General features: G+C 40.6%; 2 protein-coding genes and 1 long non-coding RNA gene across 3 annotated transcripts; 1 reads left to right on the forward strand and 2 right to left on the reverse strand.

Annotated features, from left to right (window-relative positions):
* Positions 1-5,370: 5,370 nt before the first annotated feature.
* On the reverse strand, positions 5,371-8,899 carry LOC139212486 (uncharacterized). Its single transcript, XR_011585314.1, has 5 exons — positions 8,856-8,899; positions 8,009-8,055; positions 7,405-7,474; positions 6,986-7,151; positions 5,371-5,598 (listed from the first exon to the last, which is right to left on the reverse strand). It is a non-coding gene; the product is annotated as an uncharacterized lncRNA (long non-coding RNA).
* A 1,209-nt stretch (positions 8,900-10,108) lies between these two features.
* fam177a1 (family with sequence similarity 177 member A1) lies at positions 10,109-14,169 on the forward strand. Its single transcript, XM_070842116.1, has 5 exons — positions 10,109-10,200; positions 10,666-10,866; positions 11,351-11,417; positions 11,673-11,770; positions 11,955-14,169. Exons 1-5 carry the CDS (start codon positions 10,132-10,134, stop codon positions 12,165-12,167), a joined length of 648 nt encoding a protein of 215 aa, XP_070698217.1. The 5' UTR covers positions 10,109-10,131; the 3' UTR covers positions 12,168-14,169.
* Positions 14,170-14,779: 610 nt separating this feature from the next.
* On the reverse strand, positions 14,780-20,031 carry ppp2r3c (protein phosphatase 2, regulatory subunit B'', gamma). Its single transcript, XM_070842148.1, has 13 exons — positions 19,861-20,031; positions 19,596-19,720; positions 18,739-18,843; positions 18,496-18,608; positions 17,816-17,913; positions 17,649-17,719; positions 17,413-17,545; positions 17,078-17,133; positions 16,208-16,283; positions 15,939-16,075; positions 15,712-15,849; positions 15,388-15,447; positions 14,780-15,197 (listed from the first exon to the last, which is right to left on the reverse strand). The coding sequence occupies exons 1-13, from the start codon at positions 19,925-19,927 to the stop codon at positions 15,003-15,005; spliced, it is 1,374 nt and encodes a 457-aa protein (XP_070698249.1). The 5' UTR covers positions 19,928-20,031; the 3' UTR covers positions 14,780-15,002.

The following is a 20,031-nucleotide window of genomic DNA, read 5'->3' on the forward strand; positions in this document are numbered from 1 at the left end:
TTATCAACTCTCCATTCAACTCAATGGAGGAGTGGTGAGAACCTTGGAGGGAGAGACACTGATTGGCTGAGAGATTCTCTCCCAGAATTCTAGAGGAACAAGAAGCAGAGAAATACAACTTTTTAACCTTTTTTACACTTCCAAATCACCAATAAAGTCATTTACAACTACTTTCTTTGTGTATTTATTAATAAAAAAACAAACAAAACAAAATCCAGTCAGACAGTTATTTTGACCCGCACAGACTCTCCACCCCCATCTCGGCCTCCATTCATATCCCTGGAAAAATGGAGTACGCTAATAACACGTTATTAACAATGTTTATAGACTCCTAGGACCAAAAACAAATCTCTAATACGAGAAAAATACATAAAAAGATACACAAAAATTAAAATGAGGGATATAACTCACTGAGATAATTCTTGTTCTCTAGAAAATCGATTTTGAACAACTCAAATCACTTATCTAATTATCCTTGAACTCACTTTAAACACTTTTTAATTAAGTTGAACCAATCTTAATCAATTTTATTTAGTTTATTACACTTTTACTTACCACTTATCAACTCTCCATTCAACTCAATAGAGAGGAGATGAGAACCATGGAGGGAAAAACACACATGAGCCGAGAGATTCTCTCCCGGAAACCTGGAAGAACAGAAAACGGAATAAAACAGCTTTACTAACCAGCGATATAACCGTTTACAAGTAATTATACATATTAATAAACAACTAGTAGAGATATATGAGATATTTTTCAGTAGATACACAGAGCTTCAGGAACCATAACATTCACACACGTCACCAGAATAGACCTGCTCCCTCCCGACCAGTCAAACCGGACCATCTCTATGGACCTATGGAAGAAAAAGAAAGAGAAAAACGGAGAAGACAGACAACCACCTGAACCTCTGATTCCTGATCCCAACAAATCCTCAAGATTTCCCTACTTCCTACTACTCGGTGAGCATCAGCCTCCTAAAAACCGTACATAAGACTGCATATCTCTGGGGTCTTGCGGTGTATGATGGCACAGAGAATGCTTAAAATAGCCCTAATGGAAGGAGTATCTGGGGTCTCCTGTGAGGCAGCTGCTGATACAGGTCCCCTGCCTCCATAGCAGCTCTGGGAAGGCAGCAGCTAGCTGTGGCTGGTCCTAGTTCTGCTGGAGAGATACTCTGGGGAGTGAGCAGAGGCTCCAGAGGACAACTGGAAGGCAGCAGCTCGCTGCTGCTGGTCCTGGCAGTTCCCCCTGGTCCCCTCTCTCGCTCTCCCTCTTTGGGCTCAAAAGATTAAAATAACCCTAATAGAAGGCGTATCTGGAGGTTCCTTTGAGGCAGCAGCTGCTGGCTGCTGCTGAGACAGATCCCCCGCCTCCATAGCAGCTCTGGGAAGGCAGCAGCTAGCTGCGGCTGGTCCTAGTTCTGCTGGAGAGATACTCGGGTGAGTGAGCGGAGGCTCTGGGGGACGCCTGGAAGACAGCAGCGAGCTGCTGCTGGCCCTGGCAGTTCCCCCTCGTCTCCCCTCTCTCGCTCTCCCTCTTTGGGCTCAAAAGAGACACCTCTCCATCTGATGAAGTAGAATGACCTCCCGTCATCTCAAGCCTAACTGGGCAGCTCGGGGCTACCTAACGGTGTCAACAAACGAGCTGTTAACCTGCTTAGGCGGTAAGTATGCGTCCCTCTCAGGTCCACTTGGACAGCACGTGAGAGACGGTGGTCCAGGGCATCAGGACCTTGAATGTAGCCCAGTCTTCTACGGGGGTTAGCCCCACTCATACAACAGCCCATGGTGCACCACACACGTTGAATTGGATAAAGAAGAAGAAAAAAGAAGAAAGAAGTTTTTCAAATTCTTCATCCCTTGATCCAACTTTAGGGACCAAGCCGTGGATGCACCTAGGCCCAACTAACCTCTCCAGACGACCATCCCCCAGATCCGGCTTAGGTGACTAGATCATGGATGCCTAGACTCACCTCCCTTAGTTCAAAATAGTGAACTAAGCCGAGGATGCAACGTGTTTTAACTTTTATTACCTTAAAAACTCGCAGACTTAGTTGTTACACACTAACCCTTTAATGTGATAGGGACACCGGAGGAGAGCTGGAAGGCAGCAGCTCGCTGCAGCTGGTCCTGTCTCCCTCATGTGCTCCCTCATTACAATTCTAAAACTCTTTAAAGAGACCTAGACTCACATCCCTTAGTTCAAAATAGTGAACTAAGCCGAGAATGCAACGTGTTTTAACTTTTATTACCTTAAAAAAAACTCGCAGACTTAGTTTTTACACACTAACCCTTTAATGTGATAGGGACACCGGAGGAGATCTGGAAGGCAGCAGCTCGCTGCAGCTGGTCCTGGCTTCCTCTAGATCCCCTCTAATACCATTAGAAATAAATAATTATCAAATTTCAATCTTAATAGTTCAATTTGAAACAATTCAATTTAATCCAATTATCAGACCAAAATAAACACTTATCTTCTCTAAATAATCGTTTTAACACTCACCTCGTCGTACTATTAGTCTCTAAAAGGCCTCAAAATACTCCGTTACGCCGTTAACCTGAAAAGAAAAGAACACCAATCGTATTAAATACTTATCCCCTCCGAAGAGCAGTTCGCTCACTCAAAAGACTCCTTCCAAAACCTGAAAAAAACTCTGAAAAGATCTGAAAAGAGAACAAAAAACCTGGAAAAACAAAGTCATCTAAAAAGAGCATTTCGCTCACCTAAATGACTCCTCCAAAACCTGAAAAATCTTAAAAACAACTTGAGACTTAGATTACCAAAATAAGACACAAAACACAATTGGCTATGGGACACACCCCGAGACTTGATCAATCTCGGGAGGGCCTTCCTTGGGCGAGAGTACAAATCAAATTAACAATCTGAATCACATAGCACTTACCTCTTACTCCAATGTGGTCGTGGAGAACAATAATTCAATTGTCTCTGATCCTCTTCCAGATTCGAATCCACTGCAATCCTGGCCTGCGACGGAGCGGTCACCGGTGGCGGCAATGGTGCAACCGGGGGGGCACTTAAGAATGATGATGGAAAACACTTCAAAAGATAATACTTATCTGAGTGTTAACCAATCTGAGCCCCCCGAACCAACTAACCTTCTAGTGCCGCCGCCACCATCTGCTCCGCCGTCACGCCAGGAACCATACATACACCCTGAAACAGATATAAAATCAGAATGGTCATTAAACATTCATAAACCAGTTATTATCATTGGAGACTCTAATTTGGCTGTTATACCTACCTTTCTGGATGTGGAGATCCAAGTGGACTGCTTCCCAGGTGCCACCTACCATAACCCGACAAAGGTCCTGACTAAATTGGACCCCGATCCTAAGGTGTATATCCTGGTTTTGGCAGCGGGCCTCTATAATTGCCTGCACGAACAACAACCGTCAACCTCTTGGAAACAACTGCAGCAACTGTTGAAGATGGCAGAGAGCAGGTTCCCGGAGGCAAGGATATTTGTCCCCATGATCACCTTCTCTCCTAGGTTACAACCAAAAATACAAACCCTTTTATCTGCTCTAAATGGAAAAATTAAGTCACGGTGTCAGTCCTTACCTGAATTGAACCAACATGATTTTGAAACCGAGGAACAGGATCCAGCCTATTGGACCAGTAAGACCGCAAATAAGATCCTCCGCCAGTGGCTATTTGATTTGGACCTAGGAGAGAGACATACACTTTTGAACATGACCTCCTAATCAACAGACAAATTAAACAATTGAAGTTTTAACCACAACCATATCCTCTGTTTTTAACATAGATGGACAGGGAACTGGTGATTTGCCTCCATCTGCTGGTGAAAGAGGTATATTACCATTTATGTCCCTCTTGGCCTCCAGCAACACAGACCTAAAAGGAAACTGCAAAAAAGGATATCTTCTATTGTTCCTATTTTATTCTATTTATTAACTCTTTTTTTATGAATTTGCTATGAAAAATGTGTGATGGGCATGATCCTAAGGAAATAATATCTCTGTTTTTTACTTACCTACTTACCTTGCATGCTTACTTACCTTGTGACGGACTCCGATGAGCCATCTCCCGATGTAGCCGTATGAGACACCTGAAAGAAAGAAAGAACAGAAAAACACATATTTCAAATACATAGCACTTATTACTTACCTTGTTTTTTTATTTATTGTATTTACTATGCCTGTCTTATTTATTGGAAGATATCCTGCACCCTTTTAGTCACACCACCCCTTAAATTTGAGGTGGGATAATAAGTACAGCCTTTGGAGCTGAGGAGTGATACCTGAAAAAGAAACAGAATGAGAAACAGTAGCCTTTTAGAATCATGGATCTTTTTAACATGCTCACTTTTATCATGTATTTTACCTTTTTATTATTGCATATTGTGTGTTATTTGATGATTTTATTGTTGGACTGTTTTTATAGCACTTACTGTTTTGCATGCCTTTTTTTTGCACAACCCCCCAGCACTTATTTCAGCAGGTTTGGTCCTTGTTTTTCTTATGGCACTGACTCTCTCTTTTTATCCCTCCTCCTGATGGCTTTGCATCAGCCTACCCTCTGTCCTTCTACTTATTTTACCAGCATTCACTCTTCTTTCCCACCATCCCCTGGGACACAGAGGCCTGTGACCTTTGACCTCTATTTCCCTATCCTAACCTCAGACCTGATCAGTCTCGGCGGGGCCTCCCTCGGGTGAGGGTGTCTAGTGGTAATGGCCGAAACACCCGATGATCCTGAGGTCCACTACTGATGATGTGTCCTACAAACACTTACCATTAAAAGACTTTATTAAGACTCCTATCACGGACTATCCTACGGACTGGACAACCAATTCAAAACGCCTACTTACCTGGACTTACGGACCTTACATCAACTTAACCCCGGATCCCTATTGACGAGAATAATTGGGACACCTTCTTAACCATAAAGCTATTCCTACACTGTAAAATTTTTCGTTGTAAATTTACAGTAAATTACTGGCTACTAATTGCATTACTTTCACAGTAATTTGCTGTAAATATTTTTACAGTAACTTACTGTAAATATTTTACAGTAACTTATTGTAAATATTTCACAACAAATTACAATAAAACTACAACTGTATACTGTAATTTCACAGTTGCTGTGACTTTGACTTTACTGTGATATAGCAGCATTTACCTGTATAATTACAGTAATTAGCTGTAGTTCATTTTACTGTAAAAGTACGGCAATTTGGTAGCCAGTAATTTACTGTGAAATTACAATTTAAATAATACTGTAACATATTGTAAATTTTACTTGTTAACTGTGATTTTACAGTTTTTTACTCTTACAAACATGCTTTGGATCTGCTCAGTAAAAATGACAACAACAAAAACAATGGCCATTTTAAACTTTTAATACTTTTAAACATAAAAAAACAATAAAAGCACTTGAAAGTGTACTTTTAAAAACATTTTTGAACATTACAGAACAATCAAATTTTTGCATTTCTACTTTGACAGCCATTCAAAGTCCACAAGTTTTTTCAAGAGAGTGCTCACACGTGGGTTGACGCCACTCCGCTTCTTGCCCTTTGAGCCGGTCTCAGGGTTGATTCCCAAGAAGCACCTGTAAACAATAGGCAAAGAAAACAACTTTAAGTTTTACACCAATTTATATATTGCATAATTTATCCAAGGTACATGCAGTGGTGCCCCTTTCCCTTTAGGTAAACCTACACCAAGGCAAGAAATAAGAGTGATACAAGCAAGCAGATCAGGTATGTAGAAATAGAGACACACATGGAAACACTGAAAAACACTAAAAAAGAAAGAATTAACAAAGGTGAAAAGTAACAAATGGCATTTACTTATGTAACTGTAATTGAATGGCTTTCTGTGTACTTGTACTTTTTTAGTTTATTTAAAGGGTGACTAAACCCCAGAGTTTCAGCTTAAGTGTCTCTGATTGGAAATTTAAAGTAGAAAAGCACTCGGAGAGTCCAGACCTCTTTTTGAACCTGGGCTGTATTTAGGATTGGTCAGTAGTGCAACTGAATGATAGGAACCAAAATCAGGCTGATCGGCACAATTAAGTTTAATTTTTGCCTGAAACCAAAAGTAAGTTTGAACTGGGATGTCCGGGCAATTTCTGTTTGTGTCAAAAGTATGCAAATAAAAGTGTTTTGTTTTGCTACTAACAGGCTCAGATTGTTATAATAAGTATTATGGAGATGACCTGTACCTTTTTATTTATGTGACGTCGCACATGCCCTTGATACATCCTGTTAGGAGTCTGTGTTAGGGGTGAATTTTATTTCTGATTATTATTGAAGATTATTTTTGAAGTCATGAAGTCATATGTATGTATGTCAAATATTTAGTAATAATCTGAATAGTAAAATATGGGTAAATGATGGCAGCACAGCTGATCGAGCTCCCTGCTCTTGCCTCTGTGTGTGTGTGTGTGTGTTGCTGCTTCTGCTTCAGTGTCTCAACGGTGCTGTTACCATTTACTGATGTTTTTAGAAATAAAATTCACCCCTAACACAGACTCCTAACAGGATGTATCAAGGGCATGAGCGACGTCACATAAATAAAAAGGTACAGGTCATCTCCATAATACTTATTATTATTATCCTTTAAAGTACATTGTGAATAAAGTACTATTTACTTTTACTTGAGTAGATTAACAGACTGATAGTTCTACTTAGTAGTAGAATGTTGTCAAAGTAATGGTACTTTCACTTGAGTAGTACTTTAGCCCTCTTTCCACACCTGGAATTAAGCAAGCTATCAAGTCATATACTTGACACCCAAGTTAGAAAGGTGCATGTGGTGACAGTGGTGACCAATATTGGTAGGGAACATAGTGGTAATGAAAAATTCCTGACACAATGATGTGCTAAAATTGATGAGGTTGTGTTACCAAAAAGGAGCATATGCCGGCAGCTCATAGGCTGTGTGCTCTCTTTACCATGCTATCAAAAGGAAAAAGTTGAAGAGCGTTACAATACCTTTGGATAAACTCCAGAGTGCATGAACCATCCTCAGGATACTGCAGATTGAAGCTGTAGTAGCTCGCAAAAAGTGCAGCTATACCATTGATGAATCTGGCATGTGGTCCCATCACCACTTGTCCTTCGATGCACAGCATCCAAGCCCTTGGCTTCATCATGTCACCTGAAATGAACAGCAAAGAAAATCTAAGTCAATGTACTCCCCTGGAATGATGGAAAAAAGCTATCTGAAATATCTGAAACCACTGACTGGACACCAGCTAATGGCACTACTTTTAAATATCAGTATCAGAAAGATGGAGACATGCTACAATATTAGAAAAAAACATGTCAAAACATTGATCAGCAAGTTATTTAAAAATATCATTTCTAGCTTACAGCTACAAATGTCAATATAAAATCCAGATATACCGTACCTTGGACAATTAAGCAGGGGGTGCTCGGTAATGGCACTGTCCTCTGCACATCAGCAGCAGTGTCACACGGCTGTAAAATAAGACATAGCATACATCTATAGTAGCAAAGTTTCAACATGGTACATAAGAGATAGTCCACTGGTCTCACTGATTTAGAAGTTAATCATAGAAAACATTATGTGTCAACATGTGAATGAGTGTGATTAAATGTATGCAAGTGTCAAAGATATCATACAGTACTGTCTAATGCAATCACAACCTGCTTTTTTTTTTATCTTTTAAACAACTTACATCAGTCTTAAGCATAATGGCGTTCTCTGTCTCTTTGAAATATGCCATCAGGAGCAGAAGGATACATGCAGCCTTGTCTGAAGCCTCTGGCTCGTAGTTTACCAGGATTTCCTCGATACCTGGCTGACGGTTGAGTATCGACTATAAGATCCTTTGTGGTCTCTATACATGTGGCTTTTCAGTACAGTGGCTTTGCGGTACATCTGAGTACAGTAAGGTACACCACATTGATAGTTGTAATGGGGAGTGTTACTGTGAAGCTTTGTGTGCTGAATAAACAGATTAACAGTCTCAGACACATACTCACACATACCAAATTTACAGTGGAACATCATTCCTCAAGGTCGCAGTGAAGATTGCCTGGGTGAAAACAAAACAAAAAAATAGCTGTTAACTGATGCTGTAGATTACTTTATTTCACCTGAAATACAAATACGTTCACTAAAGTGCTGCACAACCCCCTAATGTTACTTGCTGCTTTACTTTGAATTTTCCACAACTGATGATACTGCAGGCTAAAATCAAAGTACACAAATATATCCATATAAAGGTGGTTCAGGTCTGTAAAGCAGTATCTCAGCAACCGGCCTCCGGTACCACCGTCGGGACCGGCGGTGCACGCTCGTGTTGTCACTGAAGTCCGTTACAGCGTGCACGCGCCCAGCTAACAGAGGGTCCTGGTGCAGCTAGCGCCCTGCCACTTCACTGACACATATCTCCGACACAACGACTCGAAAATTAAACTCGTTTATTTTTACCGACCAGCTGTTGCAGTCCTAGACCGCGGTCAACCCGTTTAGATCCCCTCCAAAGTTCACAGCAACCCGGAAAATGTAGTTAAACGAGGACGTTAGCATTAGCAAGCTACAAGCAACACGACAGTTGTAATAATCTACTAACTCGTTACTTACATCAAAAAGTAGGTAGCATGTGCAACAAAACCCTCGGATCAGAGAAATAAGACATTATCATATGACAAACACATGCACACGTTTCAAATGTTACAAAAATATATCCTGGACAAATGTGTGTGTCGGTGCAACAGAGCGCACCGATTATTTTCAGACTGTCTGCAGTCACGTTTAACTGTGCTGGAGCAACACTGAATGAAAACAGACTAGCTATCATTAAAGAAAAGAAATAAATGGAGAGTAACTTACCTCATCAGGCTCTGGTGTGGTTCACCTTTCCCGCTTGGTTCCGGCTATAGTGAGGATGTGACCGCCAAAAGATTAGGCATCGAGCCAGCTCCCACAATGCAGTGCGGTTCATGTAATTTGTTGTGTTATCACAGTAAATGGACTGAATACAGTATTTTATTGTGAAATAATACAGTAAAATGTTGTAATGTCATGGTAATGCAAAGCTTACTGTGATTACCTGTTCCTACATTGATTTCACAGTAAAATTAAAAATTACAGTATTACATTGTGAACATTACAATTAAAGCCTGTAAAATGACAAAACAGTAACTTATTGTGAAATATTACAGTTAAATATTGTGAAACCCTGGTAATATTTTACAGTGTATGGTTTTGGGTAGTGTCTTGACAGGGAGTCACGGATGACATGCGGCGGCCAGTGCCCTTTCCTTTGGTTCCCCAGTTCAACCATTAGCCGTTGGGCGAAGTGGGGGGAACCATCGAGACAAACTTTTAAAGTCTAAATCTAACCCTGAGTCAGAGTCTAAACCTAAGTCTAAGCTCTCCCTCTCCAAAACCCTTACCTTAACCACACTCCTTTAGTGAAAGTCCTCCTCACCTTGCAAAAAACACCCTCCAGAATAGCCTCCAATCCACTCCAAATGGCCTCAAATGTGCTCCTAAACACTTTCTGGAAACACCTTTTTTCAAAAAACACTTTGTCAAATTTTCACTCATTAAAATCAACCGATCTTAAGTTCATAAGTTTGGCTAGGAAGGTCACACAGACACCATTCAACTATGCCTAGACTCCCCCTCACCCAAGCTACCTGACTCTATAATTTCAGCTCCATAGCGCCAACTACTGGTCACTCACTTTTCCAAAAAACAAACTAACTAACTATATATTTATTCCTTTTATCATTTTCATCACCAATAATTTATGTCACTCCCCTCCAGCTAATGTCTAACTAATTATATTATTTACCTTTTTATTTTTCTCTGGATACACACCAACTTTGCTCACTAATGTGTGTAAATATTTGTCACCAATGGGCCTAAGGTTAAAATCAAGCAAAGAGTTAATTAAATAAATTAAACAGTATGCAAACTGTATAGCTTTATTGGCCAGTGGGTAGATAATTTATGCGGTGTTAAATACAAGTACGTTTAATATCTTTATATTGCTGTCAAATAACCCACTGTAAAGCATTTATTGTGAAGGAGTCAGACAGGAAGTGTTTCCAGTAGCGCTCAGTCACTCGGATCGGATGAGGTGGAAGGAGGGACAGAGATGGCAGACTTGTCGTTGCATTTAACTAATGTCAACGTTTCACTGGGACAAACTATGGAAGCGGATGAGGTCAGTCTGTGCGATACAAGCGTCCTCAGTTTTCATGCTTGTGAATGATAAAACAAAGATGTATTGGCTTAACAGCCATTCACTTCCTTAGCTGAGAAGCTAACCGTCAACAAAAGTAAGCTAACTAACGCAGCAGCGTGTTTCAGTTGTGACGGTAACCGTTTAGCAGAAACCAGTTTATAACTACAGTATATAAAGAGATAAGTAGTTTAACGAATTTTAAAGTTGGTTAAATAAGTTTGTTTGGTAAGTTTCTGATGTTTTATTTGTATAGTTTTATTTTGCTAACTGTCACCAGAGTGTCGGAGGCGCCTCAAACTCCGCACTTGAGCGTTTACAGATTATACTTAACAACTAACAGTGGCACCATGTACTTGTGCCATGTGCAACAGTGGCACCATGTACTTGTGCCATGTGCAACAGTGGCATCATGTACTTACATTATCTACTGTGAACTGTTCTCAGAGTTCAGGGAGGGCCACAGACTTTGAGAGGGTGGAGATGGGAGACTCTGCGGGGAGGCAGGGGAAGGTGAAGGTCCCCCGCAGGACCATCTACTTCGCCAGTGGAGAGACCATGGAGGAGTACAGCACTGATGAGGAGGAGGAGGAGGAGGAGGAGGAAGAGGAAGAGCATGTGAAGAAAAACATCACTCCTGTAGATTCGGTAGGCTGAGATCAAAAAGGTTTACAGTCACTTTACAGATGCTAAACTAGCCTGAGATGTAAGGCATATTCTGTAGGTGGTGTGTGGGGTGACACCGCTTTCATTTCTTAAATTCATCTCAATATAAACTGCCTGTCACTTGTAAATCTATTCCAGCTCTGCTATTAGTCTTAAAACATAAGACTGGATGTGATATATTTAAGTAAATATAGGGATGTTATGTGCAGAACATGAATAATTCTGACTTGGACTATTTCTAGGGCCTGTCATCTCATAACTGTCAGTATGAATAAATAAATAAAGATAAAACACCCTTAATACTCCCTTTATTACTGTACTGCTGGTTTATGAGGATATAACATGTAAGAGACGATTTAAACTGCTTTTAAGTATGCTTGAGAAGTAATCTTAGATCAGGTTTGTTCTTGTGTTTAACAGGTGGCTGTGTGGTCTAATTGTCATTTTTTCATCTTGCATATTTTAGTCCAAACTGACCTGGGGTCCCTATTTCTGGTTCCACATGTGGAGAATGGCCACGTCCACCATCTCAGGTAAAGTAGTGTACTGTTGCAGTTGGCATTCATGCTAGCATGGATCATTCACAACTTACTAGTCATAGAAATCCTGAAATATCACAAGGAAAAATGTTCTGGATAAATGCTGGAATATTAGCAAACTGTACTTTACTGTACCCACCCCCCCTTTCATCTGGTGCCCTTAATGGTTATCACAAAGAAAAGCTGGGTCAATGTGTGTTAGCATTTAGCTTTATTGAATGTGTGTGTGTGCGTGTGTGTTTCCTGTAGTGTGTGACTACATGGGAGAGAGACTGGCCTCTTTGTTTGGCATCACTACCCCCAAATACCAGTATGCTATTGACGAGTACTACCGTATGAAGAAAGAAGTAGGTCACATGCACACACACACACGCTCACACACATCCTTGAGTTTTGTATGTCGATTTCACATGTAAATATGAATGAAGTCGCACCTTAAAAGCTGCTTACACAGAGGCAGCAGCAAGAACACAAACATTAACTCCCAAATAAACAGTATTAAGTGCTGACACACACTGTGTTCTCCTGCAGGAGGAGGAGGAAGAGGAGGAGAACCGGTTGGCTGAGATGGCGGAGCATCAGTTTGCGGAGCAGCAGAGGGGTGAGCAGGATGGTCACCCTGCTACTGTGGAGCAGCCAGAAGCATCTGGAGCCTCCTTTGTGAACATCAGCTTTGAGCTCGAACCCGAGCCTGCTCTCAACAGTCCTGACACCAACAGAGTCCCTTCTCCCCTCCCCTCCTGAAAACTGACACACACAGATAAAACACTAGTATTCACACATTTCTATCCGTTGGCAATTCCTTAATTTACTTAGCTGCATAAATTAATAATATTATTTTTCTATGTTTTGATTTTATAAGAAGAGATCTTAGTACTCAGTGCAGGGAAAATTAAAAGGGCTGTGGAAGTGGCTGCACTACCCGTGAATGTACATTTCTATATACCTGTAGTGTGAAATCTTATGCAAGACTGAGACATGTCATTTAATTATTCATTAACCACACAGGGCTGAGCTCTACTCACTTTAAACTGACATCAACTAAGGATGTGAAATATATGCTGGATTTTAATCATATTAAGCAATAGCCTGCAATATTAGAATTACTAATCGATGAATGCCTTTGCAAATGTCATCAGTAGCTGGTAGAACTGGTGCAGTGTTCTGGCAACTCTCCAGTTCAGCCTGTCATTGATATACTGTCATGTCTGGAATTTAGAAATATAAGTAAAAGTTTAAAAAGTCATAGAGATGAACAGATGGCAGTGAAATTACTCGCATACACATTTGTAGCATGTATACTTACATTTATTTGAATATGTCTCACTACGCAAGGTAACCGGCTTATTAACCAATGCCAAGATTTAACAGAAAACGCAGTTCTGAGTCCTCAAGTTTCATCAAACAACACTTAAACATCATTGTCATGTTAGATACATATGCTGCCTCAGCCATTTAGTAGTCATGAATAGGCTCCTGTACCGCTCTGCTCTTTTAACCAGACTCATGTTATATGTAGACATGTTGTGTGTGTGTGAATCGGCCAGTTCAACACAGAGGCATCAGCCATGGATCACTGTTGCAGAGTCAAACTAGAGGCTAGTTAATCTCAGAGCTAATTTAATGGGTGCGGTGGGTTTTTCAATATAGTAATTTCTAATTTGACCACAGTGTTCTAACATCTTATTTCCCTCTGGAGAATGCAATCTGCCCACTCAGATGTGAGGTTTTAAAAATCTTGACTTTAATTGCTGCTGAATATGACTAGAGCCTGACGCTAACTATCCCCGCTAGCGTCTTGGTACAGTACTTGACTCTGTTGTGAATCACAGGCTGCTCTGCTGCAAGTGAATAAGCTATAATTTATTAGCCATAGCGCTACAGGCTTCACGAGCGTAGTGTATCGATAGACTTGAAAAACCTCCCGTGCACTAAAGTGTCTTTTTAAGATGAAGTTTGCTACTTTATTTCTTAAAGGTGTCACAGCTCCACTTAGGTGGCTGTTTTTACATAATTGTGATTTGGAGCAAAGGCAAGAAGCAGAAGTATATTGACTTCAATACTGAGCCTCAAGGAAGTGACCTGCTTTCTTTACTTTTTACTTGTCACAATGTAAAAATATGTGTCTGTGGTGACACTTAAATTGAAGAACTTGCATGATGTAGTGCTCATTGTTTGCTCTTGAAATGCCACAAGTGCTATTTTTTTAATACAATGTAGATTAAATAATAAAATCAATACAGCTCAGATGTTTGAACATGTGCTAGAACAGCACCACATACACAGATGCGACCTTCATGTGTGCGTTGAGGATTCATTCTCAAAGTGTCCTTGTGGAAACATTTCATGTTTAGAGTACTTAGCTGCACAGCAGGCGCAATGCTGAGACCGAACTGTCATAAGCTTCTTATTGATTATTTTTATCCACTCGTACGATTGTGTGGTGTGTGACAGGCCGCAGATCTCCTCAGTGTTGAGCCGGAAATGGAGCAGATGCAGATAAATTACCAAAGCTGTTTTGAAAATAGGTTTTAAAGATATACTTAAAGTGAAATCCAGACATATCAGATCATAAAATGTACAGTATGTTAATGATACTGGGTGGGTAAATGTCTTTCACTACATTAGTCAGTGAATGTGTTTTTTATGTGTAAAAAGCAAAACATGCAAAAGTTTTGGTTTATTTAACAAACTTTTAATGAATCTGTATATACTTATTTATATTTTCTGTCCTTTAATAAAACATTCAAAAGGTTGACTTATTTTTATTATTATAATGTGATGAATCATGAAAATCATCAATCAAAAAGAGATGGGGGGATGTTTTCCATATGTAAAGCTCAGACTTGATTTTAGAAAAAGTCTCCCAATTTCTATATCATATAATTATGTCGTTCTAATATTATGCCATCGTTACTGACAGTGAAACTCATGTTGGGACACTGTCCTCTAATGACAGCATTTGAAAGCTCTATAAAAAAGGGAGTGACTGCTATATTTCCAACAGGTAAACCTGCAATAACATATTTTTTGATGAAGTTGTTTATACTGACTTTTCCCTTAAGACTTAAGCCAGAAACCCCCTTCTCTGCCCTAACAGGTTAAAAACAAGCTGTGAACAAAACAGTGACATATTATCAGCTTTTAAGTTAACACGGTGAACTTATTAGCATAAGAGTGGCTTATTTACACATCTGGCAAATACATTAGTGTCATGTTTGTGTTCTGATGAATGTGAGTCCAACATTCACCCTCCTTTTAGTTGTTGCTCTCTACCGTCTCCACAGGTCTTTTTTATTTTTATCACACTTGTTTTATTTCAGTGAGTGTAAATGATTATACAAAGAAAAGTGAAACATTGTCAGAACAGGAAGTATTTATTTTAAAAAGGTCAAGGACAAAAATATTAGGTCTTCTTCACAATATTTACACAGAGCACCTTGTCTGACTTTCCTCCTTCCATCCGGCTCCTTCATTTTTCTGCCCCCTCCCTCCAATGTTCTAACGCTTACCCAGATGGACCTGATCCAGCAGTCACAGTTCACTTCAGTTCAGTGCCGAAGTCTCTCCAAATCATCCTCAGGTGTCGTCGAGGTCAGCTGTGTTGCTGCTGTCGTTGTCGTTGGCAACCAGCACTTCTCTGTTCTCATAGGTCCAGAAGCCGTTGAGGTCGATCAGGATGCTGGTGACGGTGTCTCCCTGGCAACTGTTTACCAAGTCCTGGAGAGTGATCTTATAGGGGTCTTTAGGCTTCACCATGTCAAAGATCTCATCCTGAGGAGAGACAGGCAACAACATCTTATTTTACCCCAAATCACGTCAACGTCTCTCCATAGAGGGCAGGAAAAAAATAAATATGAATCTGACTAAGACAGCTCTCATTGAAAATAAAATCAAAGTAGGATTCATCATCTTAAAAGCCGTGACCACTTGACTGAACCGTGTGTGTGTATACAACATGTACCTTGACATCCTGGAAGGTGACAGGCTCTTGACCATGGATTTTCATCTGCTCCTGAATGGCCTGGAGAACAAAACAGCATCATGAAACACAGACACAACACAGTAAGTGTGAATGTGTGTGTTTGTGTGTTCATGAGTTTCTGATCCTCGTAAAAATATTAAGATGAAACCAAAAAATACAAGCTAGTTCCTGGCTTTAAAGAGCCATATTATAGTCAGGAACCTTTAACTTTAACAAAGAATGTGAATAATCACCATAGTGATACTAATGAGGTATTTTATGCATGTCATTGGTGTGATTGTGTGAGGGATATGCAGCTGATACCCTGAAGAAATAGTTGAGGGAGAAGACGTTGAGGTATCCTCGATTCTCCATGTCCAAAAGTTTGAAAATATACTGTAATGCTGCCGGCTCCTTCCTGTTTTCCAACGCCAATACAAAGTCTAGATAGGTCTTATAGTCCTGAGAGAGAAACGAGGAAAAACGGTTATGCACAGCAAAAAGTACAGTAAATTTTGTGAGTCTGTCACTGGAGCTGTTGTTGATTGTACCATCTCTCCATCGTAGGTGAGACACTCCTGAAACACTCGGTCCAGGAAGACTGAGGTGAGCGTAGCTGTGCCGTAGCGTGAAAGCTCCTCTTTGCTCAACATGCCGTTGTGGTCCTTATCCAGGTTGAGGTACTGGCCTGTGGAGACACAAAGCAGAGCCGCTGGGTGACAGGCTCTGATCTTTATTGAGCTGACTTCGGACTTGGACACAACTACATGTAGGGTCCCTAATGCACACAGACGTTCATCACACACAGACGATGTCTCACCGTAGACTCGGAGAGCTGAGGGAGCCGAGAACCAGTTGGACTCCTGACTCTCTTTAGACAGCTCCTCATCTCTCAGCTGGAGCACAGAGGGACGGGGAAAGAGAGGAAGCAGGAGGTGATTGTGGTATAAAATATTTTAGACATATGTATAATACCAACAGAGATGACTGTAGCATTGATTAAGATGTGTAACACAATGACTTGGTATGACATGAAGTGGGCTGATCAACTATTTTGAATGAAATGTATTCCTGGTAACCAAATAACAAGTGTGATGAAATGTAACCAAATATATCGTTTCAACTTGCCCGGTCATACCTGGGCAAGTTGAGATGAGTTTGACCTAATAGTGTAAAAATGTCAAGATGACCCAGCGGGCAGGTGCAGCATTTTGCAAACTCAGCAGACTTTGGGCTATAAAAGGAGCAGGTCTCGGGCTTTGCTGTCGACAATAAATCTCTACTGCTCTGAATCCTGAAGTCTCCTCTTGGAAACTTTGAAAAACTTCGAACAAAGAAGAAAGAGACTCAGTCTCTGGCCCATCTGGACATCAGCTGGTCTTAGAAATGGGAGTATTTCTTAACAATGAATTTGCTTTGTAATATTGCACCAAAGAGAAACAGCATGAATCCACATGACAGCTACAATATGAGAAGTTTGTCAAGGAAACTATTACAATTACAGTCCATTCCTGCAATAGTGACTTTGAAAAAAGTCCTTTAACTTCCTGCTGGTAGCAGAGAATAAATGTCTAACATTAAACAGGTACACCTGCACAATTTCAGTGCATCAATAGACACGAGGGAGATTGTGGGGAAAAAAGGACTCAGAAAGGTTAAAGTGAGGTAACTAAAACTGAAGAACTTCTACCTCCAACAGGTCGTCCAGAAAACTGCAGGCCAATATATCCTGGATTTTAATCTTTCCTGAAAAACAAAACAGAGACACAAACACCCTCATTAAAGGAGATATTGTTCACTTCTTAAATTCTGTCTCTATACACCCAAAACTTTAGTGTTTCATCCTTAAGAACACACAGGCGTCCAATAAAGCACACTCTAAAGTACCCTCTCTGGAGAGGTTTCTTTACCCATTACCTCGGTCTGTACGGTCCATTTAAAAAAGTTAATATTACACTTTGGTATGTATTACTCAGCATTTCGCTGCAGAGATAGATTTCCACCATACAGGGAGTCCAGTCTCACCTGTTCGGAGGGGGTCGAGGAAGAAAAAGAACTTGCGAACAGCGGTGCAGACGTAGAAGGAGTAGAAGGACTTCTCCAGCCCATCCAGCTGAGGCAAAGTGGGGATCAGCTCCAGGATGTAGTTCTCCAGATCCTACATATATAAAATATATGTTTTTTAAATTTCAGCACTACTGCAAACCATTATTCTCCTACTGGCTGAGAAAGTGTTTGCGGTTACGGGTGGAAATGCTTACCGACTCTCTGAGGTGACCCTGTCCTGCTACATCATACAGACTCAGACCTATGCGGGTCTGATGCAGCCACACTGGACACATAGAGAGAAGAGCAATGAGCACAGTTCAGGGGCTTTAACGGGGCTGGTAGATACTTTACTACATGTAAAAAGAGATGACAAACGAACCTTTCCTCATGACGTAGTTAAAGAACTGCATGATGGAGATCCTGCCGTAAGGGTCGTTGTGGAGCAGCTTGGCGTACACCCTGGCTGTGAAGAATTTTCTACAGGAAAAAAGAAGGAAGAAGTGGAGAGAAAATGTTAGTCATCATTAAGTTACTCTATTTGACCTGAAAGCCAGATTTCCCTCCTTTTACATCTGCTATTAACAAATATCTTAGCTGGCTTTTAATGTCATGGTTTTTAAAGTTAGTCTTTGCTGTACAAATGAAAGTCAGATTTCTCTTTCCTTTGCCACAATAAAACCATTACTTCATTTTTAATATTCAAACCCTTTACAACTGACAGTGACAAGTCAACCGCCTGCTTATTATGTGTCGACTTCCTGGATCAAAAGTTAATTTTTACAGCCACAGAGAGCACACGTAGCCTGGGTTGTTTAATACATACAACCTCCAGAGACAGTGATCACACTTTAAATGCAATTAGGACTTCAGTGTAGCGTAACCCATCAGCCAAGACACACTGATGCCAGGTGGGTACAAAGGCAAGCTGCCTTTACAGCATGAATCTACCATGAATTCCTGGAACAGACAACAATACACTGTGCTATAAAACACGACTGAAACAAGGGGTTTTACCCAAACTGTGCTGTTGCCGGTAAAACTCGACATCCTGTGACTTACTTGCACTTTGGCCCGGCCTTCTCCCCCACCTGCAGGTAGGCTTCATAGCTGATCATGGCCTCCTCTCCGCTCACTGGAGGCACCTGGTGCTTATCGAGCAGAAACCACAGATTCTACAGAAAAGATCAGTTTTAAGTTAAGAAGACAACAAAGCAGCCTGAGAACAAATAATGAACGTTCAGTCTCTTTAGCCACGCAAAAGTAAGTTATTAAGTTGAGTCAGAGTGATTTAAAGTGTTTTACCTGGAGTTCCTCGTTATCCAGTAGTTCTCTGCTTTTCCTCTGGAGGAACACGGCTCTGGACTCCTCTCTCAGCTTCTGAAGTAAAACTTCATCCTCCGCAGGTAGCTGCAGAACATCAACATCATCATCATCATCATCATCATCATCTGTGTTATTTCCACTCCTGGAAACTACACATCAGTAATGACATGATCAGGATCATAATCTTCATCATCACTATTGTTTCAATATTGGTCTAACACTTCAAATAAACTAAGACAATACATTAGCAGTCAGTATTTCTAAGGTCTTGTCCATATGTCCACCTCTAATTCTGGATATAACATCCTACTGTTTGCACTACTTGTGCTTTCATCTGTGCTATATATTGCACTTATACAATATCTGCCTTGCTGATAGTTATATAGTCTGCTACTGCATGTATCTTAGCATATTCATTACCACTGTTCTACTGCTAATTGTGACATATATTATTTATCTATGCAATACCACTATATATACGTACATACTCTGCACTGTTCTTTTTTCCACTGCTTAGATACTAAGCTCCATGTCGTTGTCTCAGTATGTGCAATGACAATAAAGTTTAATTCAATCTAAAATTGTATTTCACTGCTTTGTGTTGCTCTGGAGTCATATATAATTATGTAGTTGTGTTATTTGGGGACAAAGAGCTATATGATTGTACATCTTGTTCCTGGATATCCTTCAGGAAATCTTTATCTTTATCCCCAAATGGAAATTGATTAGTTTAGAGCTAATAGGGGGAATTACTGATGGCACAGAGTTCAGTCCTCTGTAGCACAGCACAATTACAAATGACAGGAGTGGCAACAGTTTATGTGGTGAAATGATACCCTGTAGTAAAACCGTGGGATGTTCGTGTAGGATTTGTCTCCGTCTCCTCCTCCCTTCCACTCTGTGTAATATTTAGAGAACAGCTCGGTCTCCTCTGCTTTCTTTTCCTCGTCGCTTCTCTCATCTGTAACAGGGACAGGAGCAGCTCGGCATCAGTAAAACCAGAGAAATCCGCGTAAATTAAACTGATGTTTGGTTTGCTATCGGCCCACCGTAGCTAACGTTAGCCGACATGTCAATATGCTAGTTTACATTTTGTCGTACCTTGTTTGGAGTTTTCTAGCCTCCTTTTCAAAATGTCCGACCAGTGAGGCTGTTGTTCTGTAGTCATACCTGCTCCTAAGTGAGTCTAATGTTTCATCAGTACGACTTTTTCATTCCGAGAGGGAAAATAAGCGAGTGGGAAGTTCACTAGTTCACTAGTGTATAAAATTC

The sequence above is a fragment of the Pempheris klunzingeri genome, chromosome 13, assembly GCF_042242105.1.
Source record: "Pempheris klunzingeri isolate RE-2024b chromosome 13, fPemKlu1.hap1, whole genome shotgun sequence".
NCBI classification, from domain to species: Eukaryota; Metazoa; Chordata; class Actinopteri; order Acropomatiformes; family Pempheridae; genus Pempheris; species Pempheris klunzingeri.

What these genes read in the sequence shown, in the direction of transcription:
- fam177a1 (XM_070842116.1), top strand. Translation starts at nt 10,132, where the DNA reads ATGGCAGACTTGTCGTTGCATTTAACTAATGTCAACGTTTCACTGGGA. An exon ending in AAACTATGGAAGCGGATGAG is followed by an intron (nt 10,201 to 10,665) that starts GTCAGTCTGTGC and finishes AACTGTTCTCAG; the next exon opens with AGTTCAGGGAGGGCCACAGA. An exon ending in ACATCACTCCTGTAGATTCG is followed by an intron (nt 10,867 to 11,350) that starts GTAGGCTGAGAT and finishes TGCATATTTTAG; the next exon opens with TCCAAACTGACCTGGGGTCC.
- ppp2r3c (XM_070842148.1), bottom strand. Translation starts at nt 19,927, where the DNA reads ATGACTACAGAACAACAGCCTCACTGGTCGGACATTTTGAAAAGGAGG. An exon ending in CCCTCAACTATTTCTTCAGG is followed by an intron (nt 15,448 to 15,711) that starts GTATCAGCTGCA and finishes TTTGTTCTCCAG; the next exon opens with GCCATTCAGGAGCAGATGAA. An exon ending in TCACCTTCCAGGATGTCAAG is followed by an intron (nt 15,198 to 15,387) that starts GTACATGTTGTA and finishes GTCTCTCCTCAG; the next exon opens with GATGAGATCTTTGACATGGT.